Source organism: Phoenix dactylifera, unplaced genomic scaffold (assembly GCF_009389715.1).
Source record: "Phoenix dactylifera cultivar Barhee BC4 unplaced genomic scaffold, palm_55x_up_171113_PBpolish2nd_filt_p 000146F, whole genome shotgun sequence".
NCBI lineage: Eukaryota > Viridiplantae > Streptophyta > Magnoliopsida > Arecales > Arecaceae > Phoenix > Phoenix dactylifera.
This window is the reverse complement of record NW_024067700.1, coordinates 406,146-432,076: the sequence shown is the minus strand read 5'-3', so window position 1 is coordinate 432,076 and position 25,931 is coordinate 406,146. Positions and strand designations below refer to the sequence as shown.

Here is a 25,931-nt window from a genome sequence, read left to right as displayed (position 1 = left end):
TTGAATAAAGTATATTCATGACTCGTTCTGAACTCTGAAGCATTTATGCTTAATCTTTAAAATTCAAGTATTGTATGTGCCTCACGGTCCAATTCACGGTGGCACCTTTAAGAGTGGGAGACCCTTTCATAGTCTTTAGTCAAGATTAAGCATGCAAGCAAACCCTAAATCATATACTTAATACGTCCGCTACTCTCCTAAAATGCTTGGAATATCTTCTTATCCACAGCCATTCGAAGCACATGTCGAAGAAAAAGAAAAACATATGTTTATTACAGATTCAACTAGTGAATATGGTATCTCATGAGCGACAGCAATAACACATTCCAAGACATTTTACAATGTCGAGCCTCTAAAATTGTAAGCATAGAGCCATATTAAGAGAAAGGCCTAGTGACTGCAAATTTCAACTCCTACAATTTGACCTTAGTTAACCACGGCTTCTTATTGAGCAAGAGATCTAATGAGTAATCATGATCTGGCTTATAATGGGCAAGCATGGGGCTGATTCAGGAGCTAAACGAAATGAGAACACTGGAAAAATTCCTATCATGAAAACATTGATTAAAGTTCTGCTGTAAATGTATTAGATACTACCAGAGAGAGAGAGAGAGAGAGAGAGAGAGATGGAAAGATATCTAAAATGATATATCTAGTAGAAAATAAAAAAATTTAAATAATGCAGCACACATAAGGATGAACATGTTATCCAGGTTCACTACCAATAAATTCCCCTTTTGCATCCCAGGGGCGAGTTTCATAAGACTTCCCAATGATACTGCGCCTCTGATTTATTGACCCATCCTTGCATCTATACTCAGGGAAGTAATCCAAGAATGTCCTGGTTCCCAGGGTATCAACTCCCTCAAAAAGAAAGTTCCTCAGCAAATCCTAAGCACAGCAAAGGATGAGAAAAAGTTGAATGAAAACCATGCTTTAAAATACTTGAAAAGCTGTAAACACTTCAATTTTTAATTTCAGGAAGGCACCTTTGCCAGTTTTTCTCCAATCAGCCTCTTCAAAATTGGATGCCCAGGATCCTGATATATGACCACAGGTTAGCCGAACTCATTATTAAATTAGCAGATACTGATCCATTTTTCAAGAATAATCAGATGAGTTGAAACAAATAAAGTTGTAGATAAATTCTGATAAGATAAAAATGCACAAAAAAATAGTGATAAGGTGCTTCTGGTCTTCAAAATCTGTTTTAAAAAAAGCCATCATTAAAAATTGAAATTTTGAATATGGTAGACGTGTATAAATCCTACAACTATCCTTTTAAAAAGCCTTAGCATGAGCATATAAGAACTTGATCTTCTCAGGGCTTCTAGGTCAATAGTAGTTTCCTTCTCTTGCCCAACAAACAATTCCTGGCTTGAAGCAAGCTGTAATCTAATTCCTGGTTAAGCGATTCAAAAAAGCAGGAGTCCAAAGAAAAGTGGGTTCTTGTACCTTTAGCTATTTGACATGGCACACATTTTCGAAGATTTAGGCATTAAGAAACCAAAATACCTTTTCTGCTCTCCATGTAAGATATTTATGCTGTGCTTCGCGATTACGAAGGATCTTCAGTGCATCTGTCTCTTCCACTGCTTGATCCATCAACTCAAGCCATGTCTGTTATGTGTGTAAAATCAGTTTCAACACCAAATACTTTCCACATATAGCTAGCTATCGTTGAAGAGATTAGCTAAGGGCATAAACAACAAAGTCTCCTTCAAACATGAGAATCTGGTAGAAATTTAGCAACTGATATGAGGTCCAATTTTATTTCCTATACAATAATAGCTTTAATTAGTGTACCACATCAAGTTTAAAAAATGCATTGATCAACTAGTAAATTAGCATAAACTCAAACTGATAGCACATGACATGCAGAATTGACTTCATAATTTAGAAATGCTGTCATAATGGCAATGCATCTCAGATAGTTTTGAGCGTCACTGATAATTAACTATGGAACCAGAATCCATTTAAACAAATTTCGCCAACTATTATCTGTTTCAACTGGGTTTTGAGTTGAACCAGAAAAAGAACCTATTGAGCTTATGTAGAGATTCAGGACCGAATCAGTACTTGACTCATTGAACTTACAGACTCATCAAGTCTTTTGTTATCTTTATTAGAAGTAAGGTATCAATCCCTACATGGCAAAGCATAGAGGAGGGAAGGGATTGAGAAAAATAACAGAAAGAAGTGAACATGCAGAAGATATGGACGAATAGGTTCTACCAAGATAGACCTACACTCTTTCTCACACCTCACAAGCAAGGAAAGGAATGAAAAGTTCTATTCATTCATGAGAAAATACAGTTTATCAACATAAAAGCCCTAATGGTGGAGAAGATGTCTATATAGGCCCAGTCACTACTCCTTTCAAAAGAAAAGGCCAAAATTATTTATCATTCAACTCCTACAAATAGGTTCAAATTAATAAAAGCTATATTTATCAGTTCACATACTATAAATAATCTAAAAATCAAGCTATAGATTACTGATGAGATGCTAAAGTGGTCTCATGCTCCTAAAAGTCTCTCAACCATGGAAAAATTGCCTAAGTTGATCCAAAGGCCTAGATGTCTGTTTGTGTGCCGCATGTAGACTCTAAATCTCCCAGAATCACCATTACTTGACCTTGCAAGCTCTTTTACACAACTAGAGCGAGTTTGTTTCTTCAGTAATAATAAGAGGTGGTGCCTTAAAGAGCCAGGTTTACTCATTCTTCATAGACTCTATAAAAATTCGAATAATGTATATATGCCTATTAAATGCATGGATTTTTACAGTTAAGTTGTTCTATTCAAGAAGATTCACATAAGTCATGGAAGTTGCTAGGTGTTTTGACTTTTGGTCAAAAGAAGAAAAATAGAAAATCACATGGTTGTTTCTATTAGTGTCATGATTGTGGCCGAGAGTGGGGCCACTCGCCTGGATGGTGTCAACTGATGATTTTATTTTTCATCTACGCAAAGTGATGCAAAAGCAGCTTCCATTTTGATTTATCAAATAACTAACAATCAGCTTACATAATTAGTTGAAGAAGCAAAAGTAAGAAATAAATATGGAAGAAGAAAAGGAAGGAGGTGCTGTTCAAAGCACAGTAGTGTGAACCTCATGCTACAATGTTAGCCTTGTAACGAGATTTCTATGCCTTGGAATTTAAAGGACTCTATGACAAGAAGCGGCCAAATATGAGAGTCCTCATTTGCAAAAGAAGTCCAAGGGAGGGTGTGTTCTTATAATAGATATAATAGATGGGATCAAAGAGGATTGTGAACAGAGGATTCCTTCTCCTCTTTGGATTCTTAAAAAAAATGAAAGAAAGCATTCTCCAATCATTGCATGCCCTTTGATGCCACCTTATTTTTGTGAGATAAACAGAAAACAAAATAAATAGGGCAGTCACTCAATGAGGCCCACAAGAAGACAGCCTCCTAAAAACATAAATCCTAGCAACTCATCACCTCAAGTGATGAGGGGACTAGATTAGTTCTATTTTTTGCATCTTCTTTTCTAGTTACCTTGTCTTGTGTAACTGCCAACTCTACATGTTTGTAATTATAGCTTGGCCTTGGCTTTATGAGAACTTGAATAGTTGATCGATGAATAATGATGATACAAAAATATGAATAATGATCATATTTTCTTGTGGTGTGATTCCGCCAATAGTTTGTAATTTTGTATGCTTAGTGTGATCCTTAGGTCCCAACAGAGGTCTACTCCTTTTCCTTCCATATTTCCTCTATCTCAACTTTGCAATTCTCCATTTTCTTCTAAATCTCATTCTCTTTTCCTGTTCTCCTTCGAATATTAAACCTGAAATTTAATTATATTGATTCCAAACCAGCCCCCATTGAGCTTTAATCCTTGTTGCACAAATCTCTGTTCAGTAGCCTCTTCAAATCCTTTGTTTCTTTTGTTTTACATCTTAGTCCACCAGTTGAAACCTAAACCGCAAAACCTTAGGCCAGATTCTAGTCAATCACTTTCAGTTTCCTATAGAGTTCACTTTCTATTAAAAAAATAGACTTAAACCAGGATGGATAGCAAGGAATTAAATTTAATTCCAAGTACACCAAACCCTTCCATTCCTTGATTCAACCCTAGTTTCATATTCTTTATATTCACCAGGACATCCATTATTAGTTGTGTTCAAACTCCAACATTCATGCTTCAATTTTAATAGAACTCAGGTCTGACTTAAATTTTCCAGCAACCTATAGGTTAGTTCAATCCTAGATCTTTATAGATTCCCTACTGTAGACTGTTCTACATCATAGAGACTCTACATCGGTGGCGAAGGTCAGTCCAACACAAATGGTTCGACTCAAAATAAGTTTGGATAAGCCACAGTACTATCAGTAAACTATATTCTTTAATACATATTTTTGATACAAACTATAAGGTCTGAGTTGGAGGCCGATAACATAATAATTATGTAAGAGGGCTATTGAGTGGCAATAGATTGTCAACATGTAATCCTTAACTACTGAACACTCAAATGGATCAGATACAATAATATTACCAAGACCAAGAGCCTTGGTGGAAAAAAGATTATTTATTGATCTATTTTTTTTAGAAGAGAACATTTTAGTGCCCTTATCATATCCATGAACCTAATAATCATCATTAAACATGGTAGTAAGTTATAGGACAATTACCTATCTACCCAAAGACCATTCGGGATATTGACATATTATTGTACAAAGGAGAAGATCCGCAAAATTTTATAAGAAGGGGCATAAAACCAATTCATTGATCCAAGAATAATATAGACATACCATATAATTTTAGTTCAACAGTAAAAACTATGATATTCTGAACATTCATGATTTGGTCCCACAACAAAATCTTGATCTACCTAGGCATAAACTCTAATTCCCCTTCAGACCCTGCACCATAATCAGATGAAAGGTGAGCTGGTATTTGAGGATCATTGTATGCCCAAGGAGTTTCATGGTGTTCCACAAGAAGATCATGTGATCCCCACAAGGAAAAAAAGAGGAAGAATTTAGAGGCCAGATTTTTCCAAGAACCTAGCTTCTGTATTTTTCAAAATGTCATGCAGGTTCATATATGTTATTTTATATAAATGCCCAAGCAAGCAACTGAACTAATCAAACAACCAAATTGCTTATTATAGAGTTCTTAGAAATTCAGTTAATCCATGAACAATTGATGTCAACAAATTAACAAAGAGCTGTATTGCAGGTTCTCTCCCAAATTTTTAACTGGACAGATACAGATGGTAATATAGTTGTATGTCTTTCCATGACACTAACAATGGAAGAAAGGATTTTAACCTTTGCAGTATATATGATCAAGGATTTTCTAAATCTGGAGACTGCTTAGACAGTCTTCCAAAGACTATTGTTTAATATGATCGAGGTCAATAAGCTATTTGTATATTCTTTAATCCCTGTGCATCGATACTCTCTGAAAATTTCTAAACTCATATGCATATCGATTGAAAGCACAATTTTTATAGGCTCCTTTGATTATCCAGTTCTCAACATTCACAATATTGAAGTCGATGTTTAAATCATTAAGCTACATTTAACTTATTCTAAAACAAAGCAACCAAGAACTTTATACCTGAAAGTAATCCATGAATGCGGAATATAGAATATCATGCTTGTATTTTTTTGAGCTGAGCATACTCCAAATCACAATTGGCGAGAAAAATCTCAAAGATTCACTTGTAACCTTGCCTCCCCAGGGCAGAAGCTGTATAGTCTTAGATAAAAATGTGAAGCTACAAATTTGGCAAGTATAATTTAAAAAAGTCAGTGGTAGAATTGGTAGCTTAAGTTTCAAAATTTTTGATACCTCAGCATATTTCTGGCCAAGAGACATTAACTTTATGTAGTACTTATCTTTGTAATCACTTCGGATAGTGACATCATATAAAGGGTTAAGGTCCCTACAAGAAATCAATCAAGGCTCAGTTAAGAGGAATTTCAAAAGCTCTATGAAATTATGGAAGATGAGAAAACATGTGCACCAGATCACTGAAATTATCAACTATACTCCTTTTCTCTTTACTCCTTGTTTTCTTTCAAGAGTCCAATAACCAAAAATTCAGGCAAAGAGCATCTAACCTTGCCAAAAATGTGGAAATAACATGACAGAAAATGCACCCTAAGCTACGTCTAATGGCAGAGTCAATACACACAAAGGTTTCCAGAATTTTCTATATATCATTCACAAAGGTAATATGATACAAAACAAAGATATAGTTAGGTTTGGTTATGCTTATAAACTTTCTAACCTTTAGTTTGAATATCCAAATGATCAAAATTATGGTACAAATAAAGTAATCAAAAAACAGTATATCAGATGCTTGGGCTTAGGCACCCTAAAAGGTGGAAAAGAAGAATCGCTTGTGTAATAAAATTAATAAGTATGTCTTTGTGATGCTCAAGTAATGATGTGTAAGATTCATTTAAAAAAGCCCTGATAAATATGAAGTATCCCTTTCTGATATATAAAGAATCATGAAAGAAAAAAATTAAGTGAGAAAAGTAATCAGTTATATGTAGAACAATGAGAAAGAAAATATTGATGAGAATGCAATGATATATGTTGCCCTCTATAATTTCTTACCCCAGTCTGTGTGGTTAGAACTCCATCTTCAAGATATTAAGGGCTCAAGGGATGTTACAAGATCCATTGGCAACATAATTAATAATTATTTGGAGCACTCTCACATGTCAAAGAAGTGCAGAAAAGAACGCCCCAAATGTCCATTACGTTGGATTCAATCATAAATCTGTCAGGCTCAGTTAAACAGGCAAGGGTTAGCTGGATTTTGCTGTTAGTTGGCTGATCCAAACCTGAGAAATAAAATGCTTCATTACATATGAGGATGATAGTGGTATTTTGATGATTAATACAATAATCAAGAGTATGTAACAAATTAATTCGATACATCATTTATAAGTCTGTCACTCTCTATACATTAGTATAATAAGATAAAGATGCATTTCATTGTTTATATGGATGAATCTAACCTTAAGTTGCAGCAAAGTGTGGATTGAGTCGACCCCAAATTGATTGAGTCGACCCCGGCACATCAAGAAACCATCTGGCACACTTCTGCAAAAATGGCACAGATGAACAGTAGTTGGGTCGACCCAAGTAAAGGATGAGTCGACCCAATCCTCAAGCCTCAAGAAAACAGTTCTCTGGAAACCCTGAGAGGGTCGACCCAAATGAAACTTGAGTCGACCCAAACTTGAGTCGACCCTAAGTTAACATAAGTCGACCCAAAGGCAATGACATGCAAAAATAGGTTCTCTGGAAACCTTGAGAGGGTCGACCCAAGTGGAAGTTGAGTCGATCCAACTGAACATTGAGTCGACCCAAAAAGATGTTGAGTCGACCCAAGTAAAGGAAGGCTGAAATGCAAGGTTCTGTGGTTCTAAGAGGGTCGACCCTAGTAAATATTGAGTCGACCCAAGTGAAAGTTGGGTCGACCCCAGTAAAAGTTGAGTCAACCCAAGCACGGGCAGAAGCATAACGGCTAGTTCTGCAGAAGTACTTTTTGACCTCCCAACAGTGAGTAACGGCTAGTTTTTGAATTCTAACCATTGGGGCTTGTCCAATGGATGAAGGAAACTATTTAAAGTGACACTATTCATCAGAGGAAACATTCTTTTGCAAAATATCAAAGCTTACACAAGAAAGACAAGTGCCCTAATCTTCTTCATCCAAGTGCTTCATTCAAGAGTCAAAAGAAAGTGGTTGAGCAGATTCCAAGAGATATTAAGAGCTCCATCCACCCTTGAAGAGTGAAGCATTCTTGACAAAGAAGAGAGAAGTCTCATCAAGCGATAACTATTCTCTAAACTCTTCTTTGTAGATTATAAATGTTATATTTGCTCATCTAGGAGCTTCAACTTTCTTCCTTCTTTTATTAATCACCTTGTAAAGGTTTGTTGGTGAGCCCGTAAAACCAACGGTGTAGGTTTATTGGTGAACCCGTAAAACTAATTGTGAAGGTTCGTTGGTGAGCCCGTAAAACCAACATAGGTTCGTTGGTGAGCCCGTAAAACCAACATAGGTTTTTGGTGATTCCGGAAAACCAAAGTGTAAAGGTTTTTGGATTGTGAGCCCGAAAAACAATCCAACTGTAATCCGCGGGATTATAGTGAATTCCCAAGGGGTCGCTTGGGGAGTGGACGTAGGTGCTTAGGAGAGCACCGAACCACTATACTTCTTGTGTGTTTGTATTGTGCATTGTTCTATTTCACTAACTCATCAATTGACATAAGTAAGATAGTAAAAATTAAGAGAAACCAATTCATCCCCCCTTCCTGGCTTGTCACCTTGGGCAACAAGTGGTATCAGAGCAAGGTGCTCCTACAGTATTTGTTGATCTCACAATCAAGAGTCAAAGATCATGACAACCCAAGTGGGATGTTCTATGAGTGAGGGGCAATCCACAAATAGACCTCCTCTATTTAATGGCACAAATTACACATACTGAAAAGCTAGGATGAGGATATTCATTCAAGCTCTAGACTATGAATTGTGGTATATTATAACTAGAGGACCTCACACACCCACAATTAGTATAGAGGGCACTATCATACCCAAACCAGAAATGGATTGGAATGAAAGTGATAAAAGACTAGCACAACTAAATGCTAAAGCGATTAATGTACTTTACTGTTCACTAGATGTAAGTGAATTCAATAAAATATCTACATGCATCTCTGCAAAAGAAATTTGGGATAAACTTGAGGTCACACATGAAGGAACTAATCAAGTTAAGGAGTCAAAAATAAACATATTAGTACATAAGTATGAATTGTTTAAAATGGAATCCTCTGAGTCCATAACTGAAATGTTTACTCGTTTTACTGAAATCATAAATGGGCTAAAGAGTTTAGGAAAGTCTTATACTAACTCTGAATTGGTGCGAAAAATTCTCAGGTCTCTACCAAGAATTTGGGAGGCCAAGGTAACAGCAATTCAGGAAGCAAAGGACCTCAATACACTGCAATTGGAGCAACTTCTAGGATCACTCATGACCCATGAGTTGACCATGAGGCAAAATTCAGAAGATGAGGTCAAGAGAAGAAAGACCATTGCCTTAAAGTCTACCACTCCAAAACAAGAAACTGAATCGGAAGAATCTGATGATGATGATGAATTTGATGAAGAAGGAATGGCTATGCTTGGAAGAAAATTCAGAAAATTTATGAGAGGTAAGAAGAGATTTCATAAAAAGAAACCCTTCTTCAAAGGTAGCTCAAGCAAAGAAAAGGGTAAGGACAAAGAAAAGGAAAAGAAAACACCAATTTGTTATGAGTGTAACAAGCCCGGGCATTATAAGATAGATTGCCCGGAATTAAAGTGGATGGCAAGAAAACTTAAGAAGAAGAACTTCATGGCTGAATGGAGTGAAAGTGAGGAGTCAAGTTCGGAAAAGAAAGATCATCAAAAGACGGCCCAAATCTGCCATATGGCCAATGACGATGAGGTAGATTCTGAACTTAAATGTGATTTTACTGTTGATGAATTACATGATGCATTTTTAGAACTCATGGAAGAACACAAAAAACTGATCAATAAAAATAAAGTTCTAAAAGAATAAAATCAATCTCTTATCAAAGATAAGCAGAAACTATCTAATAACTATGAAACATTAAGTAGGAGACTCACAAATGAAACCAAGAATCTAATTACTGAAAATGTCAAGTTGAAAGAAGATGCTGAAAAATATAAATCCTTAGTAGACAAGTTTACACTTAGCTCAACCAAATTAAATATGATTCTTGTTAGTCAAAAAGCTGTATATGATAAGGCTGGATTAGGATATAAAACAAATAGGAAACAAAAATACTTAAAGAACATATTTGTAAAAGCTAAAAATGAAAATATAACTTGCCATTGTTGCAATAAATTAGGGCATAAAGCATATGAATGTAACTATAGAAAGTCTAGCTACAACAAATTGAGAAATAATTATAAGCTTAAATCCAAGAAAGTTTGGGTTCCAAAAGAAACATCAAGTACTAACCCTAAAGGACCCAACATAGTTTGGGTACCTAAAGCTCATTCTTGAAGGGGTGTCTTGCAGCTAATAAGGTGGATAAACGATGGTATCTAGATAGCGGCTGTTCAAGACACATGACCGGTGACGTAGACCAATTTGTCACCTTGGAGTCTAAGAAGGGTGGAGTAGTAACCTATGGAGACAATAGAAAAGGGTATATCATTGGAAAGGATAAAATTTTCATTACTCCATCTACCTTCATAGAAAATGTTTTATTAGTTAATGGTTTGAAACATAACCTACTTAGCATAAGTCAATTTTGTGATAAAGGGTTTAAAGTCACATTTGAAGCATCAGTATGCATAATCACAAATCCTAAAGATAACAGCATTGTACTTATAGGACAAAGGCAAAGAAATATTTACATGGTAGATCTTCATGAATTAGGCAAGAAAAATGGATTATGTTTAATTACTAATGAAGAAAAGAAAAATAAAACAAGTTGGCTTTGGCATCGTAGACTAGGACATGCTAGTATGGAATTAATATCAAAACTAGTCAAAAAGGAATTAATAAAAGATGTGCCAAAATTGATCTTTGAAAAGGACAAAATTTGTGGACCATGCTCATTAGGAAAACAAACAAAATCATCCTTCAAATTAAAGAATATAGTATCAACAACTAGGCCTTTTGAACTCATACATATGGATCTATTTGGACCCACTAGAACTGCGAGTCTAGGAGGGAAGAAGTATAGACTAGTTATAGTAGATGATTTTTCAAGATATACATGGGTTTCATTTTTGGCACATAAGAATGAAGCATTTTCAGCATTCTTGAAAGATTATAATTATATCATAAATGAAAAGAAGCTCACCTTAATAGCAATTCGAAGTGATCATGGAACTGAATTTGAAAATCAACACTTTGAAGAATTTTGTAATGAAAATGGTATCTCACATCAATTTTCAGCACCTACAACGCCTCAACAAAATGGGGTTGTTGAAAAAAAAAATAGGACCTTGGCAGAAATGGCACGCACGATGTTGTGCGAGTCAAATCTTCCAAAGTACTTTTGGGCTGAAGCTATAAGCACTGCTTGCCATATTCTAAATCGGGTTTTAATACGACCTATAACCAAGAAAACTCCTTATGAACTTTGGAAGAATAAGAAACCAACCGCTAAATATCTTAGAGTATTTGGATGTAGATGTTTCATTTTAAACAATGGCAAGGAGGATCTAAGTAAATTTGATGCCAAGTCAGATGAAGGTATCTTCTTAGGATACTCCACATCTAGCAGGGCATACAGAGTGTTTAATAAAAGAACTCTTGTAGTCGAAGAGTCAGTTAATATCATATTTGATGAGTCTGATAGTGAGTCTGCTAGGAAAGAAAATATCCTTGATGATGATGCAGGAATTATTAACTTTGAAAAATTAAATCTTGATGGCGTGCCAAATCAAGATAAGGAAAATGATCGCGTGCCACCACAATCTCAAGACTTGCCAAAGGAATGGAGGTATGCATATGGACACCCTAAAGACTTAATCATTGGTGATCCATCTCAAGGGGTAAGAACTCGATCCTCTCTTAGAAATTTAAATGATTATCTTGCTTTTGTTTCACAGTTAGAACCTAAGACTTATGAAGAAGCTGAAAAAGATACCAATTGGATAAATGCTATGCAAGAAGAATTAAATCAATTCAAAAGAAGTAATGTATGGACATTAACTGAGAGACCAAAGCATAACTCTGTAATTGGAACAAAATGGATCTTTAGAAATAAATTAGATGAAAATGGAGTAGTTATAAGAAATAAAGCTAGACTTGTAGCTAAGGAATACAATCAAGAAGAAGGGATAGATTTTGATGAAACATTTGCTCCCGTAGCTAGATTAGAGGCTATTAGATTACTTCTAGCTTTTGCATGTTTCATGGATTTCAAATTGTATCAAATGGATGTAAAAAGTGCATTCTTAAACGGTTTTATAGAGGAAGAAGTATATGTAGAGCAACCTCCTGGTTTTGAGAATCATGAATTGCCAAATCATGTGTTTAGACTACATAAGGTATTATATGGATTGAAGCAAGCACCTAGGGCTTGGTATGATCGATTAAGCAAATTTCTACTAAATAATGACTTCAGTAGAGGAAATGTAGATAAAACATTTTTTCTCAAAAGAAAAGACGAAAATCTGCTAGTGGTACAAATATATGTAGATGACATAATCTTTGGTGCCACAAATGATAATCTTTGCAAAGAGTTTGCTAATTTAATGCACGGAGAATTCGAGATGAGTTTGATGGGAGAACTAAGTTTCTTTCTCGGATTACAAATCAAACAAACTAAAGAAGGTATCTTCATTCATCAAACTAAGTATACAAAGGAAATATTAAAAAAGTTTGGGAATGAAAATCACAAGGGAGTAGGCACTCCAATGAATCCTACTAGTAAGCTAGACAAAGATGAGAAAGGAAAAAGTATTGATATTAAGCTTTATAGAGGATTAATTGGATCATTGCTCTACCTTACTGCTAGTAGACCAGACATCGTGTTTAGTGTGGGAATATGTGCTAGATACCAATCAGATCCTAAGGAGTCACATTTAAGTGCTGTTAAAAGAATCCTTAGATATTTAAGAGGAACTACAAACATAGGATTATGGTACTCAAGAGACTCCTGTCTAAATTTGCTTGCCTACTCAGATGCAGATTTTGCTGGATGCAAATTAGATAGGAAGAGCACTAGTGGAACATGTCAATTTTTAGGAAATAACTTAGTATCATGGTTTAGCAAAAAGCATAATTCAGTAGCACTGTCGACGGCTGAAGCTGAATATATAGCTGCCGGTAGTTGTTGTGCTCAAGTATTATGGCTTAAGCAACAACTAGAGGACTATGGAATTAAACTAGATAACATTCCTATAAAGTGTGATAATACTAGTGCCATCAACCTTACTAAAAATCCGGTTCAGCACTCTAAAGCCAAACACATTGAAATAAGATATCATTTTATTAGATATCATGTGCAAAATGGAAACATATGTATTGAGCATGTATGTACTGAGAAATAATTAGCTGACATATTCACAAAACCTTCGAGTGAAGATAGATTTTGCACGCTTAGGAGGAAATTAGGCATATGTGATCCTTTTTATTGAGGAGATATAAAAGGGAGCAAGCAGTCTCATGATACACTCCTCCCATTTCTAAAAACCCATGAAACATTAGTCAAACTAGTCATCTATAGATTCCTTACTCATGTGTCATTGTCCCAGTAAGAATTTGTAAGGATTGGAAGAAAGAAAAATTTTTAAAAGGAAAAAGGAAGAGAAAGAAAAATTTCTGAACTAGAGTCGACCCAACCTAGAATAGGGTCGACCCAACGTTGAGTCGACCCAAGAAAAATCTAGGGTCGACCCAACGACGGGACCCCACTGTTAAAAGGGGGACCCGTGAGCAATCTAGGGCACTGTTTTCACTTTGTCCTCTTCCGAAAACCCTATTCCCCACTCTCAAATCTCCTCCAATCATCTCCAAACAGTAGATTACATCAAGATCTTGAAGAAATGGGACCCAAGAGAGCCGTAGCCAAGCGATCCGGGAGGGTTTCACGGATCACCCGTGCGGATAGGGCTGCTACAGAGCCTTCTACAGTGTCTCTACAAGGTGAGACACGTGTAGAGCCTCCTCCTCCCTCCCCTTCAGTCCAACTTGCGAAATTTGCGGGGAGACCGGTTACCACGAGGAGAAGGATCCACTCCGAGTTTTTGGATCAAGAAGGGTTCCGTTTGGGGGAATGGATCCGAAGGCAAGGATGGGAGTATCTTTGCTCCCTAGATGTGGTGATCTACCCATGATTGGTCCGTGAGTTCTATGCCTTCCTCAAAACTGGAATGGGAGGGCTTATATCTGAAGTTCGAGGAGTAAGGGTTAGGTTTCCGAAGAGAGTTTGAGTGAGTTGCTTCATCTCCCCTGCGAAGGAGCAACTCCAGAAAAGCCCGAAAACAAGTTGAGAGCCTTGCAGTTGATTCTTGAGAATGAAGACTTCGATTATTCTGAAAATGTAATAGCAAGCTCTCTTTCAGCTGAAATGAGGTTGTTGCACAACTTCATAGGTCGGATTTTATTTCCGAAGAGCGGAAGATTTGATCTCATTTCTGAGCGAGATCTGGTTGTCATGGAGCACATTATTCAGGGCATTCCCCTGAATCTCCCAGCTATGATACTCAGGCAGATGAGAAAGGTCATATGCAATTCTAGAGTCTCCCTGCCTTATGGTATGATACTCACCCTGATCTTCCGACGGCATGATATATCAGTAGAGAGAGATCTCCAGGCATCTACTATTCACTGACACATACACTGCACGATCCCTTATTCGCATGGGTTATGAGAAGGTGAACGGGCAGTGAGTACGTGCAGGAGCTGGGATTCAGGGTGATGCACCAGAGATTGGAGACCCCATCCCTGAGGATGAGGAGCCTACGAATCATCCTACAGCACCTTCAGAGGCTGGACCTTCGTCATCTGTTCATGCGAGATACACAGATGAGTTTTGGAGTAGGATGACTGAGCTTATGTCAGCTCAGGTGAGGACTATCACTGATGGACTGACGAGCAGATTGGATATTATGACTGCTGAGATCAGCGATCTTAGAGAGCAAATAGGAGCTCTACGGAGAGAGAGAGGTTCATGGACGATCTGTCCCAGGCAGCTGAGTCAGAGATTTCGGCACAGAGTCATCCAGCTCACCGAGCTCCACGCCAGACTCAGTCCCATCAGGCTCGACCTCCCCTCGCCACTTATGCTAGGAGGATGAGGACTAGATCACAGCCATTAGATACCCCCTAGGCTGATATTAGCATTATGATTAGAGCCTAGGATATATATCTAGTTCTCATATGTATTTTGTGTTGATCATGTACTTTGTACTTTGATTGAGGAACATTGTATTTGTTTTGTTTTGGCATTATTGTACTACAATGTTCCATTTTGATCAATGAAACTGAAATGTTTGTTAATTATTGTGTCTATTCCCATGCACCTATTTGATGATAACAAAAAGGGGGAGAAGCAAGGAAAGAGAAATAAGTTGAGCAAGGAAAGAGAAATAAGTTGACAAACAAGTTGAACATTATAATAGGAAAGGATATACATTTAAGGGGGAGCAATTTGTAACAATGAAAATGTTAAAGTCTAAGATTTAAATCGAATTTCAGAATTTGACACATAGAATTTCAGAATTTGGCACATACCTTTCACACCTCGATACATAATCTGAAACTTGTGCTTTATCTCAAATTTTTGAAGTTTCATCTTTAATGAAATATAAAAGAAAGGGAGAGTAATTCAAAAGGTCAAATTGGAAACATTTGGATGAAAAAGGGGGAGACTTCACTTTCAAATTTGAAAAGCTGAAATTCAGCAACTTGAGCCCTTTTAAAACTAATTTTAAGATAAGTATCAATAGGCTCATACTCTATATTTTGTAATCATCAAAAAGGGGGAGATTGAGGATGATAGTGGTATTTTGATGATTAATACAATAATCAAGAGTATGTAACAAATTAATTCGATACATCATTTATAAGTCTGTCGCTCTCTATACATTAGTATAATAAGATAAAGATGCATTTCATTGTTTATATGGATGAATCTAACCTTAAGTTGCAGCAAAGTGTGGATTGAGTCGACCCCAGATTGATTGAGTCGACCCCAGCACATCAAGAAACCATCTGGCACACTTCTGCAAAAATGGCACGGATGAACAGTAGTTGGGTCGATCCAAGTAAAGGATGAGTCGACCCAATCCTCAAGCCTCAAGAAAACAGTTCTTTGAAAACCCTGAGAGGGTCGACCCAAATGAAACTTGAGTCGACCCAAACTTGAGTCGACCCCGAGTTAACATAAGTCGACCCAAAGGCAATGACATTCAAAAATAGGTTCTCTGGAAATCCTGAGAGGGTCGACCCAAGTGGAAGTTGAGTCGACCCAACTGAACATTGAGTCGACCCAAAAAGATGTTGAGTCGACCCAAGTGAAGGAAGGCTGAAATGCAAGGTTCTGTGGTTCTGATAGGGTCGACCCTAGTAAATGTTGAGTCGACCCAAGTGAAAGTTGGGTCGACCCCAGTAAAAGTTGAGTCGACCCAAGCACGGGCAGAAGCATAACGGCTAGTTCTGCAGAAGTACTTTTTGACCTCCCAACAGTGAGTAACGGCTAGTTTTTGAATTCTAACCATTGGGCTTGTCCAATGGATGAAGGAAACTATTTAAAGTGACACTATTCATCAGAGGAAACATCCTTTTGCAAAATATCAAAGCTTACACAAGAAAGACAAGTGCCCTAATCTTCTTCATCCAAGTGCTTCATTCAAGAGTCAAAAGAAAGTGGTTGAGCAGATTCCAAGAGATATTAAGAGCTCCATCCACCCTTGAAGAGTGAAGCATTCTTGACAAAGAAGAGAAAAGTCTCATCAAGCGATAACTATTCTCTAAACTCTTCTTTGTAGATTATAAATGTTATATTTGCTCATCTAGGAGCTTCAATTTTCTTCCTTCTTTCATTAATCACCTTGTAAAGGTTTGTTGGTGAGCTCGTAAAACCAACGGTGTAGGTTTATTGGTGAACCCGTAAAACCAATTGTGAAGGTACGTTGGTGAGCCCGTAAAACCAACATAGGTTCGTTGGTGAGCCCGTAAAACCAACATAGGTTTTTGGTGATCCCGCAAAACCAAAGTGTAAAGGTTTTTGGATTGTGAGCCCGGAAAACAATCCAACTGTAATCCGCGGGATTATAGTGAATTCCCAAGGGGTCGCTTGGGGAGTGGACGTAGGTGCTTAGGAGAGCACTGAACCACTATACTTCTTGTGTGTTTGTATTGTGCATTGTTCTATTTCACTAACTCATCAATTGACATAAGTAAGATAGTAAAAATTAAGAGAAACCAATTCACCCCCCCTCTTGGCTTGTCACCTTGGGCAACAACATATATTAAACTAATGCATTTTGTAATATAGTCGAAACAAGAGTCACTTTTTGGGTCAGAATTGTTGCAATATAAAGTTCCAGTGGAGTATGGATGTGAAATTCTTTAAATACCATATATAAATTTATAATAGAAATCCCATTCTAAAAGAGTTATTACCAACCAAGAGGCCTGTTATGCCCGCAAAAAATCATGTTATTGCATTGCAACTCTTCACAGTTACATATTTATGGGGCCTCCCCCCCAACAGTACATCGATGATTGAATCATATTTGGGGTCACCCATGCTATGGAACCCACAGGAGGCAGGGAATATCGTCTGTTTCTGTAACTTTGTTGCATATGCTAGAGGCACAATTGTCACTACCATCACTTCTCTCCATCTGTTCATATAACTAAATAGAGGATCATCATTTCCAGTCTGCATTGTTATCAGCTAGTCAAACTTTGAGATTAACATAAACTGTACCACTAGGGTGAGGCAAATTAAAAAGGGTTGCATTTTGACATGGGATCCAAACACTGATGGCTGGTGTCATCCGCTTGTCCAATAAATTCCCTTAACTTGAATCAACTATTCTTTTTGTCCAATAACTCTCAAGAAAGCAATCAAACCTTTCAGGTTGACAAAGAAGGCTGAGTTTACTTGCATGTTACTGAGATAAGATTAGTAATTTCATGCCAGGTAATCAAAATGAGTGGTCAATATACTTTGGAATAAATTTAAGCATTCATAGTAATATGTCAGCATCATCATGCCTGAAAAGAATTTACTTAGTTCATTGCAACTTACAAGACAACAATGCTCAGGCTAGCATTCAAGAAAAAGTTGGCACAAAATATAGGCAGATCAAATTCTGGTTTAGAGAATGCGGCAAAATCGAGTACCTGCAAAGGAAAGATACCGGAAATTAATGAATAGATCAATTACAAGAAAATTACTTTCTATTTATAGGACAACTTACAAAAGAAGGGTAAAACTGCTAATACAATGAGACATCTGATGACTGAGAGAATTTTTTGAATTATAATAGAAGCAAATATATCTTAACATATCCCAATATAATTGCATCCCTATAATATATGCAATTAAAAGATTATTTGTAATAAAAATCATAAATGATAGACTGCAAAAATAAACACTAACTGCAGATCTACCTAACAATGTAATGCTGGTCCTTGATTCTTATTAGGAAGCATATAATTAGCAAACCTAGATAGAATGCTGAACAAAAATCAATAAATAAGTAAATTTAGTACACAATTCTATACTTCCTAGATTAATTTCATACAATGTCTGACAGGTTGTACAATTTATCAAGTTATACAGCCCTTATAGCGTATTGTTTTGAATTTATCTTAGGACAGTTCCTCTATCAAATGCTGCATTCGTTTCTCCATATTTAGCAATCCAACATGGTAATGGACTTGGATACCGTTCGAGCAAACCTGTTGGAGCAAGATGAAGGCATGAAGTACTGGAAGACCTAAAAGCATGTCATGAAGCATGTTACAGTTTCTCATCCAATAGCAGAAGCCAAATATTGAAGCAGGGCATGTTTATGCCCAAAAATTGAAGGAGAATGCCACTTATTCTCTTATAGCTGTTCTTTCTTATAACATTCTCTTGTATCTGTTTTCCTGAGAGGTTCATGCAATTAGAAGTGCACCAAAATTTTTGAAACAATAATAGATCACAGAGTTGAAGTATTAGAATAATGGAAGAGCATCATGTTTTGATTGATTTGCAGGACAAGATGAATTGAATTTTGATACAGATTTGTATGCAAGAGAAAATGATTCAGCAAATAATTTTCATGATCGGAGAGCTTCCATACCATCACAAGCCTTGAAAAATTCTCCATCACATACCATCACAAACCTTGAAAAATATTGAATACTACAATTCCAGCGTAACTGCAGTCTTCAATACCCACTTTCCTTCCACCATTGCAGTTTTTCAACTGTGTAATGGTTTGATCATCTGTAATGAAACTTCCACCATCGGTCATTTGAAGCAGCATCCCTAATTGTACTTTAAGCTGAAAGACTTTGGAAACCTTCGTTACTTAGGACCTGAAATTGCCCACTCTTATCAAGGCTACTTCTTGTCATAACAATAGTATGCCTCTGATCTGCTTAATATACTTGTCTGATTAATACTCAAATTGCTCATAACTTGATGAAGATCAACCAGAAGGTTCACTACTAAATGTTGCGAGACTTGTGGTTCACTCTATAGTAATTTTATGGGTGGCTTTTTCTGTGATACCATTTTTCACATCGCCATCAAAGGGGGTAGTGCATTTGATAAGTCTGTTAAAGCTCCACAACCTGTTTACCATATGTTGTGTACTTTTTTATATCTCCAGGGGCCCATCATTTATACATTCCTATCTTGCATCAACATAAAGCCTAATCTAGGCTGATGCTAACTGTTGGCCATTTTTTCATCCCATCCAGGCGAGCATCAGGGAACTCAATTTGGCCGGTGGAGAAAGACGTCAGTTCTCAATAGGAACGAAGTGTGTGCAGGCATGCCACAACATTGGATCAGCCGGAAAGTTGATAATGGGGCTCGAAGGGAGGATAGAGAGTAGTAGCATGGGTCTAGGTGCCTTAACCTTCAAGAACTTTTGCCACCATCATACCGTTGTTCGAAGGTGGATAAAGGTATAGTGCTCGGCTACGGTAAGGATATAGAGCTAGGCTGTGGTTGAAATTTAAGTTACACTTACTCTTAGGGTAAAAGCTACCAGTAGAGTAAAACTAAGATAAGATAAAAAGATACATCGGATTGATTGTTGGAAGGTTTTTCTACAAAGTACAATTTCATTATTAATAAAATAACTGCCTACTCTAATGGTTGCCATCCACTCCTAGCAGTTCTAGTAACTGATGAAGGTTGCTTTCCCACTGCTGCACGACCATTAGGATGGCCGCTTAGCATCAACTACTAGACTAATATTCAAATCTTAGCAACCTCAGCCTATCATTACTTTCCTTCGGCTTATTTTGACATAGCTTCAATATTGGCCGCCTCACTTTAGACGTCCTCTAGTACGGTCATTTTTGGAACACCTTTGAGACCGATTCATCCGTCTTGTACTATAGCTGATCACGGCTGCCTTGGTCTTTCAACCTACTTATCAACATCATGGCCAAATCCTCATCCTTTGGCTTGTGCCTTCATACTTGGTAAAATTTATCACGACTGCATTCCATTAAACCCGACAAAGGTCACATGACTTTCACTTGTTTTGACATCATTCAAATCGATCCACATGACACTTGCTCGTAGCTACTTTTTGGATTATTGAGATGTGATATAAACAATGGCCTTTACAACTCATTAGTTGATGATCAAAAGCATGGTTTACTGTACCAGCCAGAACCTGGTTGTACAGGGCGTACCGTACCGTATCGTACCATTCCGTATCAATACTCGGTACGAGTAGTGTACCGAGTATCAGTACGCCAAAAAAAAATCATAACGTACCATATCAATACTATGCTAGTGTGGCACCGGTATGGAGTCCGATACCGAAACGACGAACCTTGATTAAGAGGCTAGAGGAATGTCTGTCTAATTCGGTAGCTGCAAAATAAAGATCTTGCAATTTCGGTCTTGGTTGTTGCCCTTTAATTGTAGCATTACATCTGCTCTTGGAAATCTCATCACATCTTTTCCAATTGCTCTGAATCTTTTGTTCTTGCCATGTTTCCTTTTAGGGAACAACTTCTGCGTACCAAAACGGTCTGCACATTGCTCAAAGGACCTTCTACATTCATAGGGATCCAGTTTTATTCTCCACATTAATGGGTATTTTGATTCATCTTCCGGTGAGGCATGCCTATTCTATAAATAAGCCCTGCAACCTTCTGATTGGTGCTTATCCTTCTTCTTCCTGACTAACCTCATGACTCCAACCAATATCCTTTCACCCACCATGGTAAGACTGAGTTTTAGCCGAAGCAATCTATTGATCTTGATAAACCGATTGTCGCAAATGGATTGTATTACCAAATTGGAATACCATCATAATTAACGATGAAATGCGGTGGACAAAACATTAGATCATCTTGCAACTCAAACGGGCCAACAATGGTGAAGGACTTATCAATCCAAATCAGGAGTGAAGTAAGCACCTTGAAAGCTTTCTTTGAATACCTCTGTTGGACATATTCTGCCGCTGTGCGGACCATACCTTTCGGGGTCCCTGAGCAGCACAGGGAGGGTCACTGTCAGCATGTCCTGCCACCTGCCAACGGCGATGGCTTGGTTAATAGGTGGGTTATACCCGAGGGTCCCTGAACCCATGGCGAGGCCAGGTCGGAGTCCGGGGTGGGCGAGGCCTGGTCGGAGTCGACTCGTGGCGCTGCCTTTGGTGGGGTTTAAGAAAATAGAGTTGCGCCTTCACTAACACCGGTCGGTTTTGGTGTAATGGTAGCGCTTGATCCTGACAACTGGTATCAGAGCCAGAGATCTCGACTTCGAAACCCAGGCATCGCGTTGGGGGAAAAATGTTGGACATATTCTGCCGTTGTGCGGGCCATACCTTGCGGGGTCCCTGAGCAGCACAGGGAGGGTCACTGTCAGCATGTCCTGCCGCCTGCCAACGGCGATGGCTTAGTTAGTAGGTGGGTTATACCCGAGGATCCCTGAACCCATGGCGAGGCCAGGTCGGAGTCCGGGGCGGGCGAGGCCTAGTCGGAGTCGACTCGAGGCGCTGCCTTTGGTGGGGTTTAAGAAAATAGAGTTGCGCCTTCACTAACACCGGTTGGTTTTGGTGTAATGGTAGCGCTTGATCCTGACAACCTCCATTAATGGCTTCGGCCATCACAATTCAGTCTAACTCTTGCAGATTGCGCCAATGATCGTCAACACAAGCTGGCCAAAATTTCTAACAACTATCATGCATCGACTAACCCAAGAGATCTAGATCACATCCTTTGAAGCAGAGCTGACCGATGATTGTTAAGAAGTACAACTCCTAAAGGAAAAATAGATGAAGCTGGAACACGAGACCAAGGAGAAATTCAGTCCTAGATGCAGCCTAAGAACAACTAGAAGCCATCAACTTTGAACCCTCTTCAATAGGGTAATTGCTTTCGAGCCAATGTCCCAAGCTCCTAGGAAGAGTGGGAGAGACTAAAGAGAGTTGTGAGAGGGCCTTAGATAAGAGTAGGTTATTGTTTCTCTGTATTGACCTCTTGGCCAAAACTTAATAGAATTTACTCTCACTAAATAATAATATTTATCATATTATTTATTTCTTCCACTTTTAGACCGAATCTATCATTTTTTTAATTTTCCAACGATATTTGTATGGAATTGAGATTCGTACTATCCATAATCCGTACGAGGATTGTTAATCATCCGAATGATCCGGCTCCATATCTTGTAGAATCTCCAAGTAGAAATAAGATAATAATACCCTCCAACATAAAACTTCCATGCGCATAGTCTTCCAAGTGGGGTGTGACTTGTTCTTTTGATACGGCTATCCCACTCTAGCCGCAAGGTTATCAGGCCACCGTTCATCCATAAACGGATAGCTAATTCACTTGATCGAAGCATGTACAGGAAATTATATTACCATTCAAAATCTCAGTTTCAACAGGCTAGGTTATAGCTAACAGATGGATCAATCCAAGCATCTGTTATTCGCTTACCTCCAGACAGGTTTGAAGTTGCACAACCACTTCCTGAAGAAGATCTACTGGTAGATGGGTTGTCATCATTTGGAAAGCATCTCTTATCTCTTTGGTGATATCAATCCTCAAAGATTTCCTCATCCCTTGGAAAAGTGTAAAACATGATATACCATTTCTTGTTATCCCAAGACAAAGTATGTATAATGTCTAATATTCCCATAGAAGTTGGTTGACTTTGCTATCATATCTCTTTTTCCTTAAATCTTCATTTTGTAAAATTGTTCATAAATGTTTAAAATTGTATATAAGGTAGATATATAGCATACATATCAATCTGTACAAACTTACTGTGGATCTAAAGGCCCAAGCTATCACTTTGATTGCTGAATCAAACATTTAAAAAAAATTGCCAGAATAATTGAATGGAATATGTGATTTTCCTTGAATGGGAAGAATAATAATCACATAGGATTTTCACCCAAAAAAAATAATGACATAGGAGTTTACTGAAACAAACGATGCAAGCAAGTAAAATAAAAAAGAAATTTAAAATCACTATACCTTCACGGCCTCACTTCCTTCAATTGTCAAACTACGAAGAAGCCTAATTTTGGGGGCAGAAAATGAAAGTCCATGAAGCATGGTCTTGTCATCCTTGGCCTTGATGGACCTGAATTTCTCCTGATAATAGAAATTAAATTTGCTGCATCAAAATTTTCAAAAACAAGCCGCTAAACAAATGAAGATAAACGAAGGTTAAGAATTTGACGTTTATCATCGATGGTGGCAAGGATCATGCAAAATCATTATCCATTTATATATGTAGCTTGATGCATCTAGTCTTGTTCTATCTAAAGTCAGATTCTCTGTCCCTGATAAGTTTACTAGCGCCTATTCATTCTTCTACCTTCCATTGCATTTTCTCATCTCTAAACCTTCGACCTGAATTTGAGGGTGCCCCTCCTCATTGCAACTATTTCACATTCGAAATCAGCAAATATGAGACACATGGAGTCATATGATGGAGGGGAAAGTCAAAAGAATCTACATCGCATGTTGCTCAAAATTAAACAAAAGGAAAAAAAATCCATGTTGCGCTAAAATGAAAAGATTGGGAGAGAATTGCTGTGCCATATCAAACTAATGTACTAGATGGATGGTCAGGATACACAAGAGCGGAGAGGTCCAAACATAGAGCAAGCAATTGCACACTCTAGAGCTATAATTTGATAAACTGTATGTTAATATTGTGGATGACACCGGTAAACAATTTAACCTCTTAGCTTAACCACATATTCACTTCAAAGATTCTATATTCAAAACTCTTAAATCCTACATCTACAAATTGTCAAAGTTAGGTATTGAAAAACTGTCTGCAAAATATATTTGCGAGGGAAGAAACAAAAGGCGGGATAGCAACTGCGAAAACCTGCATATCGATGTCCAAAATAGCATTATATTTTCAAAGGTTCGTTAACACTGCATGTTGCTATGTCTGTTATGCCAGAACTGGAGCCCAGACTGGTTGTCCGGCGACATAGGTTGGTATGCCCCCATACCGCTCCATACCGGGCCCGTACCAACACAGTAGAGGAGGCAGAAGAGAAAAAGAATGGGAGAAAGAGAGAGAGAGAGAGAGAGAGAGAGAGAGAGAAGGGGAAGAGGAGGAGGAAGAGAGGAGGGTGGTGGAGGCCGGCAAAGGGCCGCCGGAGGTCCGCAAGCCGTGTGGAGAAGGGGCTCCGCTCCGGGACCCCTGTTACATTCGAAACAGGGGTCTCGGAGTGGAGCCCCTCCTTCGCACGACTCCACACAATTCGCCGGCCTCCGCTGGCCAGGCCACAGCGTTCTCTCTTTCTTCCTCTCTCTCTCCCCTCTTCCCTGCTCGTCCTCTCTTTTTCCCCTCTTTCCTTCTCCTTCGCCCCCTCCATTGACTTTTATTTCGTTTCGGCCGTCATAACTATCCCGGTCCGCCGCCAGTATAATTTGGTACGCCCCAAATTGGGCGGTTAGGGATGGTTCCCCCAACTTGTCATGAAAATACCAACCAAACAAGCAAGCAAGAGAGCAAAAAAACAAAAATAATCAGCCAGAACACTACAAAAAAAAGGGGGAAAGAAAGCAGCGCCACCCTTGCCATATAAACTGGACAACAAAATGCCCAAAAGAATTCTAAAACCTAGAATAAAAAAGAGAAGCCTTAATTTAGCCCCCAGTGACAATCCTTCTTTCGCGCGAAAGATACAACCTGTCCCTGCCCCAAATTCCTGTGGTCTATAATTTTTTTTTTTTTTTTGAAAAAAAAAGGGAGAATGGCACCAAACAGGATAATATTCGACACTTGTTTAGAAAGCATATGAAGCAATAACCACCATAATCGAAATTACAAGCACAAAGATCTGCACTAAAGTTCACAGGAAGTAAGAAAAAATGAAAAAGATAAAATATAATATAAAATTAAAAAATTAAGAGAGATGGATTTAGGGGTGAGTGAGGGGGGAAGAGACCTGGGAAGGGAGGGGAGCGAGGGTGGTGCGGCGTTGGGTCTCTTCCAGCGCGAAGTGCACGAATTTTTGGTAAGACAGGGCAGAGAGATCCATTGGATGAAAGGAGGCGATGGGATACGAGCACTTCTAGAGTGAGCGGTGCGCGCTTCTTTAGAGCCCTTAAAAATTGGGCTTCCGTTAAAAGTGATCAGTGTTCCGCTTCTAGTCGGAACATATGGATATGGATATCATCTGAAAATTGGAACTGAAGTTCATATCCACCATTAAATCAGGAGGGGAGTATAGATAAGTACATCCTTTGGATGTGGAAAGATCACCTCTTAGATAACCGCTCCGAACGGTTGATCCAACACAAAAATCGGTGATCGGCAAACCGATAAGAAGGTGACTTTCCCATGTACCGCACTAATTTTTGACTACCACATCGGCCATGTGAACTGTGTGGTGATCTAATGGGTAATTGATAGCAATGCTATTAGATATTGGAGTTACTAAAGTAATTATCTCTATTGTATGCACAAAGACATGGATTAGATACATATCGGCAATGTCAATATTTTCTTAAAGTATAAATGCCAATAAATTAGATAAAGGTAATAACTATTTTTCCTTTTATGAAAAATTCTATAGTTTCTTCTAAATAAGCATATCAATTAATCTCCAGTTTCCTCCCACTAAATAGAAATGCTAGATGTCTAGCAGTTCTGATGCTTGTAGGCCAAAAAGATGCTAGAGCCATTTGAGCTGTAAATCTAATGGTTGAG

The 25,931-nt window shown here is 38.0% G+C and overlaps 1 protein-coding gene across 4 annotated transcripts; it reads right to left on the bottom strand.

Annotated features, from left to right (window-relative positions):
* Positions 1 to 526: 526 nt before the first annotated feature.
* Positions 527 to 25,439, bottom strand: LOC103705671 (phytochromobilin:ferredoxin oxidoreductase, chloroplastic). 4 transcript variants are annotated; one of them, XM_039116943.1, is made up of 8 exons: positions 25,168 to 25,437; positions 23,225 to 23,344; positions 17,799 to 17,893; positions 5,833 to 5,926; positions 5,599 to 5,739; positions 1,516 to 1,620; positions 990 to 1,040; positions 527 to 891 (listed from the first exon to the last, which is right to left on the bottom strand). In XM_039116943.1, the coding sequence occupies exons 1-8, from the start codon at positions 25,258 to 25,260 to the stop codon at positions 706 to 708; spliced, it is 885 nt and encodes a 294-aa protein (XP_038972871.1). In that variant the 5' UTR covers positions 25,261 to 25,437; the 3' UTR covers positions 527 to 705. The 4 variants fall into 4 exon arrangements, with proteins under 4 accessions (XP_038972871.1, XP_038972872.1, XP_038972873.1 ...); XM_039116944.1 differs by having other exon boundaries at positions 5,599 to 5,730; positions 25,168 to 25,436; XM_039116945.1 differs by lacking the exon at positions 5,599 to 5,739 and having other exon boundaries at positions 25,168 to 25,439.
* Positions 25,440 to 25,931: the final 492 nt, after the last annotated feature.

What these genes read in the sequence shown, in the direction of transcription:
- LOC103705671 (XM_039116942.1), bottom strand. Translation starts at nt 25,260, where the DNA reads ATGGATCTCTCTGCCCTGTCTTACCAAAAATTCGTGCACTTCGCGCTG. An exon ending in AAGGAAGTGAGGCCGTGAAG is followed by an intron (nt 17,894 to 23,224) that starts GTATAGTGATTT and finishes TTTCCTTTGCAG; the next exon opens with GTACTCGATTTTGCCGCATT. An exon ending in AGCCTGAGCATTGTTGTCTT is followed by an intron (nt 5,927 to 17,798) that starts GTAAGTTGCAAT and finishes GATTTCTTGTAG; the next exon opens with GGACCTTAACCCTTTATATG.